The following is a 16,227-nucleotide window of genomic DNA, read 5'->3' as shown; positions in this document are numbered from 1 at the left end:
TGCTGTCACCGTGGGGCGTAGGGGACCGCAGGGTGCAGCTGAGAAAAGGGAAATCCAGCCCCTAACACACCTTGTGTCTCTGGGGGAGGGCTCAGGGCAGTCCTACAGCGTTGGGGGTCAGGCCCAGCGTGGGGAAGAGGTCTGCGCCAGGGGTCCCGGTCCCGGGTGCGGTGCGGGTCCCGATCCGCGGTCCCGATCCCGGGTCCCCGCACCGGCCGCTCCCTGCTCTGCGTCCTCCCGCCCAGCAGGGGTCGCTCGCCGGGAGCCGAGGCGCTGCGCGGATTGTCGCCGCGGCGCTTCCGCCCGCCCGCCCTATATAAGCGGAAGGCGGGGAGAAGGCCGCCCTTTCGGCTGGGCGCCCGGCCGGATGAGGAGCGGCGGCGGCGGCGGCGGGTCCCTCCGCGGGGAGCGGGGCCGGCCTCTCCCTCGGTCCCTCTCCATCCCGGCTGGGTGACAGGAGGGTCTCTGGTCCCCTCGGGCGGGGGAGGCCGCAACCGCCCGGGCGTTGGGGAGATGCTTTCGCCCCCTCAAGCGGGGAGGCTGGGGCCGACGGGGAGGCCTCGGGCGCGGGAAGCCGGTACCGGCCGAGGTAGGCCCCTTCTGGGCAGGGCTCCTGCCGCACTGGCCGCCGGCTGCTCTCCCCAGGTCCTCCTTCCCGCGCCATGTTGCAGCGAAGCTTCTTGAGGGTGGTGGCGGCCGGTTCCTCTTCGCTTCTTCTCCCCCGTCGCTGAACGAGGGAAAGCTGCGGCGTGAGGACATGGCTGCGGACCGGCAGGACGCCCCCCCCCTCGCTGTGCAGGAGGAGGAGGAAGGTGTGAGTGGAGGTGCGGGTCGTTCCTGTGTCCAGCTGGGTGGGCTGCTGGTCTTACTGATCTGGGTGACCCCCGCCAGGAAAATCAGGCTTTAGTCCCCAGTCTTGGCCTGCTCCCCCTCCCCAGGTTTCTGGGCCTCAGACGGGACAAAACGTGCCCCGCGCAGCCACATGGCTGGAGACGGTCAGGGAGAGACCTGTAGGTCCCCTGGGCCCTGTCCGGTGCTCAGTTTCCTTCAGGCACTGCGATGTTCGGTGTATGTTATAAACTGATGTATAGGAAGGTACTAGGATTAAGGTGAATAAGGCAAAGGGATATGCTTCCAGTGAAGGAGGGGAGAAAATAGAGGGCTGCCACCTTTCCAGGTTTCGAGGGAAATGTTTAAAAACCGATTTGAGTAACTAAAGTGAAAATATTAAGCAAATTATTTTTTTTTCTTATATTTTAATCTTACGGTTTTTTGTGAAGTGGTGCAGTTCACAAAGAAGCTTGTTACACAATCAGCTGAACACTCGTTTGTTATTTACTGCATTCTTCCTTCTTATTTGTCTCTCTTCAGCCTGGCAGAAGACAAAGGGTGAAGTGAAAAAAGATTCTGTGCCTTGAAAAATCAAGGGTAAGTGGTGCTTAACACAGAGGCTGTCCAAGTAAGCTTCAGCCACCTTGGTAACTCTCTTAAGAGGTGTGTTACATTTACTATCTACACGTGCACCAAATACCTTTGTAATACTACTCTCTGAGTAGGTGATATAATCTTGTTCTTATAAATACCTTTTAACTATCACCTTTTTCAGTCTTTGTGGGCTTTTTTTCAACCTGCCACAGGCGTTGCAAAGGTGGCTGCTGTGGCATCTTTGTGTCATTAGGTGGCAGAGAGAGACAGGCTATATTCTACGCTCGTTTGTTCTGAAACCTGTGAGCATTCAGAGTGATTGATAGCCTGACATTATTTATAAATAGGGTGGTTAATAGGAGACTCCTGAGAAACTAAGCCTTCCGTATTTTTTTTTTAAATTGCCTTAAATGTGGGGGCTGTACGTAATAGAACGGAAAGGTGTTCTGTTTGATCTGTAGTGGCTGTGCAGCAGAAAGGCTGTGTGTGGCTTTCTGATTATTTAGCCTTGAAAACCGTAGGATCCTCTTGGTACATAGACTTGTATTACAACAGAATGAGTTGAAGTGATCTGTCTAAAGCCACATGGCAAGTTGGTGACATCACTGGGAGCACATCCTTGGAGTTGCATGCTGGCGGCCCCGACCCTGTTCCTCTCCGAAAGTAAAAATATGCCTGTGCTATGCATTTATTTCTTTACCTTCCCTCTCGTACTGGGCCTTAAAAATTTCTGTTGTCAGTGAAACAATAACCATATAACTAGGCTTTGAAGCGTGTCTAAATATATAAAATAAATGCTGTATGTATCTTCCACTTCTTTTTCAGAGAAAGCCGTGTGACGTGGCAGACCCAGGAGGTCTTCTCAAAGACCTGAGGTGAGCAGCAGCGGATGCAAGTTCCCCTGTTAAATAGCTCCATGCCCCAAGTCGTGTTGCAGATGTGGCTGTAGTGCCATGTTTGTGTCATTAGGTGGCAGAGAAGAAAAGGCAATGTCTTTGCTAGTGCTCTGAAACCTGTGAGCACTTAGGAATGATGAACAACCTGACAATTATTTCTTGCTTTTCCTGGTTTTTTTTCCTTTAATGTTAATCTTAAATCGTGAAGGATGGACAGCTGTGGAGGGACAGGGTACAGAAGCTAGCCCTGTCCTTCAGTGTGGCAGACAGTCATTCTCTTAATGAATACCTTGTTTATGTGACAGATAAGAGATGTGACTTATTTTTCTTCTGTCATGTTCTATGTTTTAGAAGTGAAACTTCTATGTTTTACTAACACCCTGTGTTAAAAGCTAATTCAGATTTCTCGCCTATCATATCTTTTATTGTTATGGAGGAATGGCAAACTCCAGCACTATTTATTCCAATAGTCCTGAGTCCTTGGAGATTTGCTCTCCTGACACGTTAATATCATTAGGGGTCAGAGATGAAGAGGCTTCCTGTGCCCGAAACTCGTTAACTGCTCAGAGATTAGTAGCTTTACAATGTTTCCATCTGTACCTCTTTCTCCAGAGAATCAGCGGAAGATGGAGCAATTTTAACTGCATCAGGGGAAAGTCCGTCCTTTTTTTTGCAAGGACAAACAGAAGCAACAGCTCTATTCTTGAATTCTATTTTTGCCTTCAACAATCCTTTATGGCCTGCAAGATGTCCTTGCTGGCTGCCTGTTCTGTCTGTGAAAGGGCACCTCTTGCGTGTTGCAGGGTTTAGCATTATGTAGATACCAAGAATCACACCAGGGAGTGGAGGAGATGGGGGAAAAAGGCACTCAAGTTTGTTGTTTCCAACGTGTTGGCATGATCTAGAAACAAATGGGTGTGGATTTAGCATGTGGAGAAAATTGCACCCTATTCCCAACACTAATAAAACACTCAGCCAACAGCATCTTGACTTCCAAGGGTGCTGACTAAGTTTGACCAGAAGATGCAATCGGCAATCTTCTGAAATGCAGCTTTATAATCATGCTTGCTTTTGGGGTGGGGTGGGGAACAAAACAAACAAAACCCAACCCAACACTCCTTCCCCCAAAAAACCCAAACTGAAGGTCTTTTTCCTTCTTACAGTTACTTTTGAGAACAGGACTGAGTTCTGGAACTTGCTTCAAATATTGAAGGTATGTATTACGTCACTTCTTGGAAATGTACCTAACCTCAATGCATTACCAAAACAGCCAGTGTCTGGGTAGAAGTCCTTGGGTTGGTACATCTTGTCCTTCTGACTTCTTATGGGACACGGACAAATAAAACAAAGAATGCTACTAGTGCATACTTGCAGAAAGAACTAAAAATGCAGTATTTCTTCATCTTTTTTGCTGACAAACCTCTACTTCAGGTGGAGTGCTTTTTTTAAAAGTCCTTCTAAACTAATGTTCAGTAAGTGCAGCAGTGGAATGCTTTCCCCTGCTCTTCCCAAGACAAGATCTAGTCTCCTTGTGCATCATGTTCTAGCTAGTAACACAGCAGACAAAAAGCAAAAATATAATTGAGCACAATGTGACTTTTTAGTTGGTTTCCGCTGTGTTTATGTGCTAGCATGATGGCAGAGGAACTTGACCCCCAAGGCAGTGAGCTGCTAGGGAGAACAGGTATCAGTATATCCTAATAGCTGCGTGTGTCACTGTCCTTTCTCGGGTGATGTGGCACACATGAGCCTCTGCTGTGCCAGTCTTATTAAAACAAGTGATGAGAGAAGCTCTGGCTACACATAGATAGTATTGTGAAACTCTGAGAGGCTTTGCAGTGACTAATAGCTTGACAAATCTGGCAGTGCTAAATGGTGGAAAATGTCCTCATTAAATGGGCATTATGAGGGCCAAAGGTGCCATTAACCAAGCGGGTAGCTGCTGGCTGCAAAATGAGCCATTTAATTGGGAAAAGTCACTGCCTACCAGCAGTGGCTTTGGAAAAGAATGCTAATAAGGTTGTTGGGGATATGGTTATGCAAAGAGGCATGCCTTAAGATGTGATTCTTCTATTTAAATTTCCTGACTTTCTTTTAACCCTGAAATACATATTTGAGTTTTTTCATCAGACTTTACTCGCGTCAAGGGTCCTGTAGGGGTGGTGAGTGCCTAATGAGTCTCTCTTTAGAACTCTACTGTGTGAGGCATAGGATAGCTATTAAAATTTTCCTAATAGCTTTTGATGTTAACCATCTTCCCAAGACTGAGCAGCCATCCCAGGCTATGAATATTGCTTTACTGAAAGAATTACCTGGCTGCCAGCTGTGGAAAAGATTAATATTTTGTATTAAAGTGGTTTTGAGAGAAATTAAAAATCTTACTGCACATGAACTTAGCCCTTCATCATTTAGAACTGGTTTATGTCATGGCTTTGAACGCTGGAATAAGCCCAGCTTTTCTTTCTCTGCACTATTAATAGTTTGCATTGAAGTTGGCAAACTCACCTTTGATTTTCAGGGACCGTAAGAGTGAAAGAGTAACCACGAGCAGGCTCCAGCTATCATGCTGTTAAATTATCACTTTCCTAGACTTGCCAGAGTGCACTGTGCTTAGCCAGAAGACTTTTTTCAAAACCTTTCTGATGTAGTGGCAAAGAACCTCTCCTAAAGTAGTCTCATTTATTAGTGCCATCTGCTTTCTGTCACTGCTTTAGGTCCTGATCCACATAAGTTTGTGGGCACTTGGCTTCTGCTGACCGCAGTGAATACAGCTAGTGTGAGTTAAGGTGTTCCTGTGGTTCTGGACTGAAGTAAATTGCTTTCTGAAGTTTACTTGTGAATCATGATAACTGAGCCCAGCTAATGACTTTCCTAAAATTTGGTTTCATTTTATGAAGCTTTTTTATTTCCTCTGGGTTGTGAAAATTCTTTGGACGGTCCCAAGACAAACCTGATGTAATTCTTCAGTTAGCTGAAAATGTTGCCTCTGAAATGAAAAGCAATTCTCTACAGCTAGTCCCAACTAGCTGTAGTGCCTTAGCTCAGGTACTGTACCATAGTGAACAGCAGGACTCTGGATGGTATGGATTAATTAGCTGCTCTAGTATTGACACTTATTGCTAATTTTTGCTGGCTGTATTTGAAATTGTCTAACATACTGGGCTTTTTTTATTTGCAGATCGTGCCTTGAGTTTTAGAATTTCTAGCAAACCTGGCTACAGCAAAATAAATGGTTGGCAGTGTCTGCATTTGAAGATTCCTGAAACTTCATCTTTTCTCACACATGGGTTCAAGCACACTACAGCCAAAATGCATGTGATGCAGCTTGTGGTTCTGAATGTTTGCTGTAACCTGTGTACTCAACTGTCTGTCTAAAAAAAATTACAGCTGTTCTGCTCCAAGTGTCCCTTCTGCTTTTGCTGTACTCCTGTTGAATAGCCGTAGGGGTTGCAATCTTGCCTTTCTCCCAGTCATCTCGGCTCATATTCTAAAAGCACTGTTGTTTCAATCTGTGTTTTCTCTACATGGTTAAGAATTTTAAAAAAAAAAAAGAAATAAAGATGCCACCTACAATAAGTCTGAAATAATTATGCTTGTGTATTTGTAGCACTGCAAGTAGTATTAATTTTTAACCATTTTAGGATTTAAGACTTTTATTTGTGGATATGAGAGCTGGAATGGTTTTTTTACTTTAAACAATGAAAGGTAGAAGTCTTGCTGCTTACCTCCATCCCCTTGTGGCACAAATCTGTGCTGCTAAAGCAGCAGCATCTGGTGAGATCAGGTCAGTCTTTCAATGTTCTGGCTTTTCCTCTTTTTCCAGCTAATGTGGGAAATCTGCAGACAGCATGAGTGTAAAATAGCTTTGCCTTTAGTCATTTTTCTCCCATATTGCAGTGTAGCTTGTAAACCATAAGCACGTGTCTGAAAACACTTGTGCTTTTTATTAGTGATGAACAAAACTTGGTGCTCTTGGGGTGTGTGAGTCGTAAGTGATGCCTGGAGCGTCCACTGCTGTTGCTGGGGTGTGCAGATTAATAATGCGGTAATGTGACAGTTCTTGTCAGAAGTGTCTTTATTTGAATAAAGCTGTCTTGGCTAGTTCTTTAAAGTACAGGGGCTGTCTTTCTCCTTGAACGTCATCTTTCATCATAAATGCTTAAAGTGATTCTGATATTTAAGATTGTGGATAAGCAAGGAACGTGGTTGTTTCCCTCTTTTCTAGGTGCTTACCTGCTGTTTTATCTAACACTGCTTTGGGGGATGGGAGCAGTGGGGATTAAGTGTAGTGGGAATGCTGCTTACCTGGACAAAATTTACTAGTAAATTACAAATGGAGAGAGGAGGGTGAAAAATGGCTTTCCTGAAAATCTGAGGAGAGGATTTGGCATGGTTGTTAGGTTCCTTTTTCTAATAGCAGAAGAAAATTAATTTGTCAGGGGAGCTGGTTGCTATGGGAATGCAGGACAATAGACGAGGAGCTGGGGTGGCTGCATGGAGCCTCATTACCGAATTCCAGCCCTTGCCTTTGCTCTCCACCAAACACTCCGGTGCAGGTGAACCTGCACCTGCACCCACCAGTGCTGTGCCTGGAGGTGGGGCCTTGACCACCTCTGGACTGCTCGTACTGAATTAAGGGTGACTCCGAGGGGCTGAGGAACTTGCCACCCTTCAAACACAGAAACCTTACAAATGCTCAACCTTCCCACAGATGAGTTATGTTGTGAAGCGAACTCCTCTGTGGGAAGTGAGCTACACTGGCTCCCTGCTAGATTTAGAGCACTGTTGACACTGAAACATTTCCTCCATAAATAATACTGAGAGGTAATGATGATCCTATAGAACTAATAGAAGGAAATACTGGTATCTCTCCTCCAAAGGCCTCATAAATTTGCAGCCATGACACCACCGATTGCCTTCACAGGCTATATATACTGCCAGATGTATTTTTTTCTTGGTGATTGTACTTCAGATACACGCTCCACTTCACTAAGCAATTGTTGGCAAGAGCACTGGCATACGGTCCATCAGCAGGAATACGACTGTGCTGGGAACACAGCAAGCTCGGGGTAGTTTACATACTCTACCCATAGTTTTAAAAGGTTGCTATAATTGAGTATTTAAAGGGAATGGACTATATTTGGAGACCCGGTAGTATTTACACAGTCAAACAAATGTCTTGAAAGCAGCTGAAAGCTTGCCTGGAAATTCATTTTAATAATGAGAGAAGCACTGGATTATTCTGGTATTAATCTTTAACCTTGGCAGTGCAAGCCCAGCTTAGTTTTAGGAGAATTAAACCGAGAGGTTGGCTTATCCCTGCTCTAAGTATTGTGGGAAGTAACACACGGAACACATATGTTAACTGGTCAGGATTGTTCATGTTTAGCCCTTTTCCTTGGCCCTAGATGCTTCGGAAGCCGGCACGTGAGAGGGAATGGCCTGTGCTGCCAATTTCAGACCGTGAACAGGAGCAGCTGGGTGGGAGCCTCACACAAGCCATCACATCACCGTCTGGGGTCAGGCACTTAAAAAAGGAGTGAAAGAATTGCCAGGATTCTCCACTGTGGAAAAGACAGCTTATCTGCTTCCTAAATTACAGCTGGATCTGACGGTAGATGACTCAAACACTTAAGGAGAGACTTTTGAATACGGAAATCTACCTTTTTCTCCATTTTAGATCACAAGCAAGCTGGTTACTTAAAAGGCTGCTGTTTCGCTATTGATGTACTGGTGTGATTCACGTAAAAGCTATTTATTTACATCAGAGACGTTCATCAAAAGAAGATGTGACAAGTACAGCATGAATGATTCATTCTCATCTCTCTGCACTGCTTTCCTGTTAATCAAGAAACGGTTAGATGCGTCCAGCTGGGCTCCGCTTCCTTATCGCTTTCCGTGTCATCTTCTTCCCCCAAGCCCGTTCAGCCCGGCTCCTGCTGTCCCAGCTCCGCAGCACGCTCTTGCCGACTGTATCGATGATCCTGCTGGGCGGTGGAAGTCATGATGCTTGGTTTTCCATGAAGGAGAAGGGGCTGCAGCTATGCTGGACTCCCTGTGCAGGGTGGTTTTTTTTCCTGTGGGGGAGAGGATGGAGAAACAGGCCTTCAAGCCTTGGACTTTACTCCAAGATTGCAGATTCTAAACTCCAGGGCCGTGCTTCCCCCGTTAGGAATATTTGGTGTTTGAAATCTTCTTCCAGAGCAAGGTCTTGAGGTTGTTCAGCACGAGGGAGTGGTGCACTTCCATCTGGCTGGCCAGGCCACTGAGGGTCATGCAAGTTCGGAGCTGTTTCTGCAGCTCTTCTTTCAGCTCCAGCGGTGCTCCGTACAGCAAGTAGTCCTGCAGCAACCCGCAGACCTTCGCCAGGTTGGGCTGCACCACGTCGCTTTTGCACTGCTTCATAAGTTTGTCGCATGTCGCCATGCAGTCCTTCCCGTAGGTGCAGTCCACGTTCTGCTCACAGTGACGTCCCTTGAGGAAACCCCTGATTGTCATCTCCGTTGCCACCTTCCTCAGGTTGACCATTTTGAAGTCGTATTTGTCGTTGTAGCCCACGTTCTTAAAGCTGGTCTCGCAGATGTAGAAGTTCCCGTAGGTCCCGTGGAATATCTCCTCCACGAACTCCAGAAGGCCGATGGCGATCTTTGCCCGCCGGGGCCACGCTGGTGCAAACCACTGGTGGATGATTTGGTGGACGACTGAAGGCAGCAGTGACTGGAGGAAGGGGGGGACATCCACTCCGTAGAGGGAGGTGTGGGGGATCTTCTCGGTGACGTAGAGGTCCCCGCAGTGCCCCAGCAGCTTGGAAGTGTGCTCTTTCTCATGCAAGGACAGCATTAGAAGAAACTCATTGAGCTGAAGTAGCGCCCAGATGGATTTGGCCTCTGCTAAAGACACTTTCCCATCCCGGTTCACATCTGCTGTGGTGATGATCCGGCTCACCAAGGCTGCAAGAGAAGGCTGATCTCCCAGCTTGGACTGTGAACAGAACAAGAAGTGGCATCAGACCCTTGCAGCTCTCTCTGGGCTTCGTATCACAAAACTGAACTGGAGAAGCAAAGAACTGAGCTTGGGAGAGGAGGAAACAGCCACCATGCTCGAGCAAATTCAGTGCCATACCATTATGTATGGTTGGATAGATTCAGCTCCAGCAGAATTTTACCAGCTTCGGGGCTGCTCTAGACCCAGGTGGGAGCAAGCTTTTGAGAGCAAAGACCAGGCAGCGCTGCTGTCCCACCGCTGCAGCAGAAGCCCTGCACAGGGGTAACTGCTTCAGCGGTGCCGGCACTGCCAGGGCTGCCGTGGGCTTGTGAATAAGCTCTGCCCAGCACAGATGCCACCCACAGCCGCAGTAGAGTGGCCTCCAGGGTTGCTGCTACTAAAATCTTGCAAATAAGAATTCCTGCGTGGGAATGGAGGTTTTTCTCGGCTAATCCAGCACTTGCTCTACAGAACACCGTAAGGAGCCTTGCCCAGCACCCAGCAGCTGATGGGGGAGCGTGAGCCAGAGGAGCTCTTGTTTAAGGGGAAGGAAAGACGCATTTAGTCTTTCTGAACCACAAGTGGCATCCCAGGCCCACAGGATCCCGGAGGGACCCTCCGCACTGACCTTCAGGAAGTTGAGGAGCATTTCTTTGAACTCATCCATTGATGTCCCTCGTGTCGGTTTGTCAAAGAGGACCACGTCCCTCTTGGGCACAGAGTCTGGGTGACTGTCTGCCTTCAAGGCTTCTTCGACGCCACATTTGATGATCACCTCCCTCTCCCTCCAGAGCCCACTGTAAACCTACAGCAAAGGAGAGGGGATATGGCCAAGACAGGAGAAAAACAAGAGCAAGTGCAGAGAACTAGTTTCTGGTTCGGTTCGGGATGGGTACCAGGGATGGGGTGAGGAGTAGACGTGCAGGGAGGAGGACATTTCCTGGGTTTGATGCTTGTACCCATTCCCTGCTGTGCAGTGGTTTCCCCGGCGTGGCAGAGACCTACCTGCTGGGTGGGAGAGGAGGAGAGGCAGTGCTGGAAGAGGAGGCTGCGCTCCTCACACAGGTCTTTGCACGTGGAGCCAGAAATGATTCCTTTCTTGTACTGGTCACACTGGAGAGGGGAAGGCAGAGAGAGAAGCTCAGCAGGGGCAGCTCCCTGTTCGTCCAAAGAAGTCCGACAGATCGAGGCACATTCCCACAGCTTATGATCTGCGGCACCCCAAGCACACATGCTGGGGGCGTGCAAGCCCCCCTCCAGCCTCCCATGCTGTGGCCAGCCCTGTTCCCGTCACCTGCCGTGCCCAAACTCCTCAAGCCCCGTTCCTGCAGCAGGGCTGGGGCCAGCACTTTGGTTTTTCAGTTTACCATGTGTAACGGAAAGCATCATCAATGTCACTGCGTCCCCGGTGAGCGCATTTCCTCTGAGTTCATGTGAGTCTCTTATGCAAGAGAAAAACACCCCTTAAAAGAGGCACATCTGATTGCAAACCCACTCAGGCTGCTTGGAGGCAAGAACAGTATCTCCAACTGCCGACCATTTCTTTCCTTCCTGGGATTCCAAGGTCCTCAAGCACAGAGGGGCTGCTCAGGGTCACCACCCCCATATCACTTTGGCCTTGGATTTGGCAGCCCGCAGGGTGCCACCAGCTGCAGGGCACACCGACCATGCCAGCACAGCATTCAGCTGCCTTCGGGCGATGTCTGCACCTTGGCAGCCATTTCGGCCAGTTCAGGGTGTCTGGGGGAGAGGGGAACGCCTGGTGCTCAGACTTTCGTTGGGGAGCTGTAGTGCCAGTTGCTCAAAGTCCAGCCCCTTCTAGCACCCCCAAACTCCCCACTCTGTCTTCCAAAGAAATCCCAGCCCAAAATCTTCTCTGCTCTAAGACCCAAAGATTTCTACTAGCCCCAGAACAAGGACTTTAATGGGGGAGACACGGAGAGAGCAGTGTGTAGGAGCAGCTGGGGCTGAGCCCCGGCCAAACGGGCAGCAGCTGTGGGCAGAACTCCCGGCTGCAGGCAGGGCCCTTTGGGTGCCTTGGGCAAGGTGGGGTTGGGCTGGCAGGGACCCCCCTCCCCGAGCTGCTGGAGGGACCGCAGGGGGATTTGCTCCTGAGTGCTCCCGCTGCAAGTCCAGGGGGTTAGGGGAACTGCCAGGGCTGGAGGAGAGGGCAGCGTGGGGCTGGGTGAGGATGAGGATGAGGATGCACGGGCTCAGCGGAGCAGCAGCCCCTGCTGTAAAATGGGCTGGCTCCCGTCCAGGCGGTGGCAGGGACAGGGACAGACGGTGGCTCTGATCCGCAAGCGGGGTGGCTGGGTCGGGAGCTGGAGGCATCCCTGGGCAGGAGGGGCTGCAGCTTCTCAGCGAGGGCACAACAGCCTCAGGGCTGAAAACAGGAGCTGCAGAAATTCACTGCATCTTTTCCCTCTTTTTTTTTCCCCGACGTGGATGGGAATTAACCCTTGGACCTGCTCACAGGGGACACGGCCAGATGCGGCATCTTAAACCCCAAGCTCAGAGCAGGAATTAGAGCCTGGGACCCCGTGGTCAGAGTCATGCAGAAAATCAAATTAAACGATCGTCGCTGTTGTTATGGCAATTCCTGCCTCCCTTCTGTGCTGAAGGATTGATGAACGAGGCATTTTCAGACAGAGCCTGGCGTCCCCCTCCTCGCCTAGGCTGGGCAGGTGACCTGCTCCCCTGCCACGGGGCTCACACCGCAGTCCCAGAGAAGCCTCACTTGGCTGCCAGCCCTGGGGATGCTGTGGGGAGAAGGCTGCACCCCACCGCAAACCCCCGGCAGGGGCAAAATGCATCAAGCCAAGCTCTCGTGAGGGGCCTGCTCTTTGTGCATGCTGGTGCTTTCTTTAGGGCATGCCAGCAGTTACAGATAGGTACCCGTGGCCTGGCTGCTCCCCTTTTTTCAATGGCTCTGGGGAGGTCGGGGGTGCTGGCGCGATGCTCTCCCTGCCCGCAGATCCTGCTCTGACATTGCAACTTCATCTCCACAGACATTAATCTGCCCACGTCTGCCTGGCCTGCCCTGGCCTGCTTCCCTCCGACATCTCATTAAATTGTTTCGCCATCGCCCTGGCAGGATAAGGTCACCTCTCCCGCTCCGAGTGCCGCGTGACGCCAGGGACGGTGCCGGGGAATCGGCTGCCAGGAGGGCTCCTCGGCCCAGCTCTAGTGCAGGATGCTGCCCCGGCGCTGCCTGCCCGGCTGCAAGGCACGGCACAGGGCTTGGGGGGCTGGAAATGGGGCTCCTGCAGCCCCGCTCACCCCGGTACCCCAAACTGGGACCAGCACGGCCGCGAAGACTGCTGGCCACCACTCACGATTATCATCCGGCAGACGTGGCCGCGGCAGAGCTCGGAGTAGGACGAGTAATGCATGTATGCCACCCAGCTGCCCACGAAGATGCCCAGCCACACCACCAGCAGGTATTTCACCTTGATGCCCGGGAGGCGACTCTGGAAGGAAAAGAAAACGCTGGTGAAGGCCAGGGCTCTGCACGGGTTGGCAGTGGCTGGACAAGGACGACTTCTTTTATACAAACCAACCTGAGCACTGGTGAAACCTTCAGCCTTTTTTATATATATTCACCAGTCTATTATGCAACTCCTGCTGCAAGTAGGTCACTTAAAATTCCCTAAAAGCAGGGAGATTACAGCACTGGGCTGCGAGGAGCTGGATGCCGCACATCCCCGTGCCTGGGAGCTGCAGCCGCGTGTGCCCGCTCTCCTGCCAGTGCGAGGAGAGAGCCCGCTGCCCTCTGCAACCCCCGGGTTCACCGTCGGGGCTGCAAGAGGCTCTGCTCCTGCCCGGGGAGACCCTTCTCAGCAGACCCCCCCTTGCACAGCCCCGTGGACATGGGAGGCTGCCACTGCCAGCTCCCGTGTGGGAGCGGGTGAGTAACAAACCTGGAAGCACATGGGTAATACTCCGTGCAAACAACTCAGAGGCTCGCAGCGTGATTTTGTTTTCCTGGCTTCGTTTCTTCCCCTCTGACCCTGCAACAGCAGCACTGCTGTCATCTGGCCTCCCTGCAATATAAGTTGTTTACCTGACCCGTATAGCATGGCGCAGATCCCTGGCAGTTCCTAAGGGCAGGGAGTTAATCCTTGCGTCAAACACCCCATTCCCTCCAGTTTCTATAGATAATTCCTGCTTCACAGCAGGCCAAGAGAGCCCTTGGCCAGTGGCCATCTCCAAACCCTCCTCTCTCCTTGCACTGCATGAGCCGGTGAGACCATGACCTGCTGCTGGGACAGGGCTGGATCTGAGCGGATGCGGCACCGTTACAACCTGCCAGGGATCCTCGCTTGAGTCTTGTAGCCCAAAACTGCTCCCACCTCCAAAATGCCTCCACCCTGACCCCTCGCCAAGCACTGTAAGGGTTTTGCCCCATGGATGGCAGCAACCAGAGGCGGTGGAGCCTGCTGCCCTCCTGAAGCACTGGCTGCAGCCAGCAGCTCGGCTTGCCCCGGACCCGATGAACGGGCTTCACAGGAATCGGCAGGCAAGGGTGAAAGCAGGCAGGTCTGCCTCGAGATCATGACATTTTGCATGTTAATTGGAAATGCCGAAGTGTGAAGCAGGCCACGATGCCCAGTCTGTCTGTCGAGCAATGGCACCGCTAAATAACGCCTGTTAAAGAAAACCTGACCATGGCAAGGACTTGGCAAAGGCAAAGGATGGGTGGCTGCTCCTGTGAGCTGAAAACCAGCTCAAGTCCCTGAAGTCAGACATACACCACTGCGACCAGTAAGATCCTCGCCAACACAGCAGCCCCCCAAAAACTGCCCAGTGGTGGGGACATGGCCCACCAGGTCCCCTGCCCTCAGCAAAGGGGCCCTTTCCGCAGACTTCCAACTAGAGACACGTCTTGGGGCAGCAAAGCCCTGGAATGGCCAAAATGTCCCTTTTTGCTTATTCAGACCTAAAACCCATCACGTTCCTGGGGCAGAAGGGGGGGTCAGGACTGCAACCTCAGCACAGCATAGGGAGCACTGGCTTCATCGTCCCCTAAATGGCAGAAAGAAACGTGGAGGTGGGGGATGCATTGCAACGAGATGTTCCACTGGGCTTTGGTAGTATTTTGGATTCATAGCCGGTGCTGAGGTTTCCTCCAGGGGCTCAGTCTCAGGGGATGGGGGGCTTCCCTGCCTGCTGCCTTCCCTGCCCACCACCTTGGCTGGCAGCCTGCGCCGAAGGGTGTTATCCTTCGCTTGTGTCAGTTGCTGTGTTTAGTTTTAGGGCGACTCTGGGGGACTGGGAAGTGACTTTGGGCTGGAGCTGACTTCAAAGGCAAAATGGATGCAGCATCACAAAATCCTGCTCCATCCCCGCTGCTCCCTTGCAGCACTCTGAGAACACGGGGGTTGTTTCACGGTGGGTCCCAGCGGTGGGGACCATGCCAGAGCTGGTGTGCTCCCTGGGGCGGCTTGGCGTGGCTGTCACCTCCCCTCCCATGGGGTATCTGCGCGGGCGATCCCGGTGCAAGGGCTACCCCCAACTCCCACCCCACCCTCGCTCTGCGCCCAGCTTCGCCCTCCCTGACAGACCCAGTCCCCAGCCCCTGCCCACCGCCGCGGCCCCACGCAACCGCTCCTCAGGCCTTTTGTCTTGGAAGAAGACAGCTTGCAGAGGCGGCTCAGCAGCCAACTGCCCATCTCCCCTGGGAGCAAAGCTGCAGCACCCATCCAGCTCTCGGCTGTCCTGGGGACCCACAAAGCCACCTCTCTAAAGGCTCCCCTTGACCACGCAGCCCTTCCCGCACCCAGTGAGCCCAGGGCTTTGCTCCAGCTCTGCACCCACCTCCTGCCAGCACCCTCTGCCCACCAGATATCCCCTCCCGTGTCCCCCCTTCTCCCCTCCAGCGGGATGACCTCTCTGGTCCAGGACCTTCACCAGAGTCAAAGTTTCTCATCCCATGGTTGCAGAGAAAACACCCAGGACAGCATCCCCGGCCCCATCACTGCTGGGTCCTCGGAGCGCTGAGACAGATCCCCAGCAACCCCCCCCCCCCCCCCCGCCAGCTCAGGGATGGGAAGAAGGAGAAAAAAAGAAGAAAAGAAAGGAAAAGAGGGAAGGAGTCATCCCTGCCCTGCACTGCTGCATCGGCTTCTCCATTCACCGATGCGGACTGATGGATGGGCTGCCCTGGTGCTTCACGGCCGGTGCGGCCCCCCCCGCAGCACCGCGGAGCGCGGCGCGGGTTATGCAACCGCCTGCGGCTCCCGGTGCCGGTCCAGGTTCCCCCCGGGTGCCGGTCCAGGTTCCCCCCCCCCCCCCCCCCGGTGCCGCTCCCCGACCCCCCAGCCCCCTTCGCACCGGACCGCGGCGGAGCATCCCTTTGTGCACGACCGGTGCCAGGATGCGGAGACGGGCATCACCGAGCCCCCCCCCCCTCCCCGCCAAGACCGGACCACCGCCGCCCCCCCCCCCCCCCCGCTACCTGCAGGCCCTTGGAGAGGGGACAGAACAGCACCAGATGCACCAGCCGCCGGATCCTCCGCATGCTGCGGGCGCCCCGCGGCCGCGGGCCTCAAGCTCCGGGGGGCATGGCCGGGCTGCCGCGGCCCCCGCCTCGCCGCCGGGGTGCCGGGGTTGGGGGGGGGGGGGGGAACACACACGACACGACACACACCGGGATTTGGTGGGAGGGGGGAGGCGGGGACCGAGCCGTGCCGCCCGCTCGTACCGCCGCAGCGCGCCCGGCCCGGCCCGGCGGGGCTCGGCGCGGCTCCGCCCGGCTCGGCGCGGGGCGGCGCACGCAGCTCCGCCGCAGCTCGGGGAGGCGGGGGGCTGCCGCCGGGATCGGATCGGATCGGATCGGATCGGATCGGATCGGCTGGGCTCGGCTCGGCTCGGCTCGGCTCGGCTGGGCTCGGCTCGGCACGGCCCCGCGGTATCAGTC

The 16,227-nt window shown here is 52.7% G+C and overlaps 1 protein-coding gene, 1 long non-coding RNA gene and 2 other non-coding genes across 6 annotated transcripts; 3 read left to right on the top strand and 1 right to left on the bottom strand.

Annotated features, from left to right (window-relative positions):
* Positions 1 to 402: 402 nt before the first annotated feature.
* On the top strand, positions 403 to 5,722 carry LOC128154447 (uncharacterized). Of its 2 annotated transcripts, none has more exons than XR_008239343.1 (5): positions 403 to 812; positions 1,372 to 1,428; positions 2,251 to 2,300; positions 3,485 to 3,534; positions 5,500 to 5,722. It is a non-coding gene; the product is annotated as an uncharacterized LOC128154447 (long non-coding RNA). The 2 variants fall into 2 exon arrangements; XR_008239342.1 differs by having other exon boundaries at positions 407 to 824.
* Positions 1,628 to 1,760, top strand: LOC128154860 (small nucleolar RNA SNORA17). The gene has a single exon (XR_008239451.1). It is a non-coding gene; the product is annotated as a small nucleolar RNA SNORA17 (small nucleolar RNA).
* On the top strand, positions 2,341 to 2,474 carry LOC128154861 (small nucleolar RNA SNORA17). Its single transcript, XR_008239452.1, has one exon. It is a non-coding gene; the product is annotated as a small nucleolar RNA SNORA17 (small nucleolar RNA).
* Positions 5,723 to 8,060: 2,338 nt separating the features above from the next.
* DIPK1B (divergent protein kinase domain 1B) lies at positions 8,061 to 15,926 on the bottom strand. 2 transcript variants are annotated; one of them, XM_052815117.1, is made up of 6 exons: positions 15,766 to 15,926; positions 13,229 to 13,351; positions 12,644 to 12,778; positions 10,311 to 10,418; positions 9,934 to 10,110; positions 8,061 to 9,302 (listed from the first exon to the last, which is right to left on the bottom strand). In XM_052815117.1, the coding sequence occupies exons 1-6, from the start codon at positions 15,826 to 15,828 to the stop codon at positions 8,490 to 8,492; spliced, it is 1,419 nt and encodes a 472-aa protein (XP_052671077.1). In that variant the 5' UTR covers positions 15,829 to 15,926; the 3' UTR covers positions 8,061 to 8,489. The 2 variants fall into 2 exon arrangements, with proteins under 2 accessions (XP_052671077.1, XP_052671078.1); XM_052815118.1 differs by lacking the exon at positions 13,229 to 13,351.
* Positions 15,927 to 16,227: the final 301 nt, after the last annotated feature.

This window comes from Harpia harpyja, chromosome 19, assembly GCF_026419915.1.
Source record: "Harpia harpyja isolate bHarHar1 chromosome 19, bHarHar1 primary haplotype, whole genome shotgun sequence".
Taxonomy (NCBI): Eukaryota; Metazoa; Chordata; class Aves; order Accipitriformes; family Accipitridae; genus Harpia; species Harpia harpyja.
The sequence above is the reverse complement of the archived record's forward strand: the minus strand, read 5'-3'. Positions and strand labels throughout refer to the sequence as shown.

Excerpts from the sequence above, each read along its gene's own strand:
- DIPK1B (XM_052815117.1), bottom strand. The coding sequence starts at position 15,828 with ATGCGGAGGATCCGGCGGCTGGTGCATCTGGTGCTGTTCTGTCCCCTC. Across the intron at positions 13,352-15,765 it reads CCCTCTCCAAGGGCCTGCAG|GGAGGCCAGATGACAGCAGT; the intron begins GTAGCGGGGGGG and ends CTTATATTGCAG. Across the intron at positions 12,779-13,228 it reads TATTACCCATGTGCTTCCAG|AGTCGCCTCCCGGGCATCAA; the intron begins GTTTGTTACTCA and ends TTTTCCTTCCAG.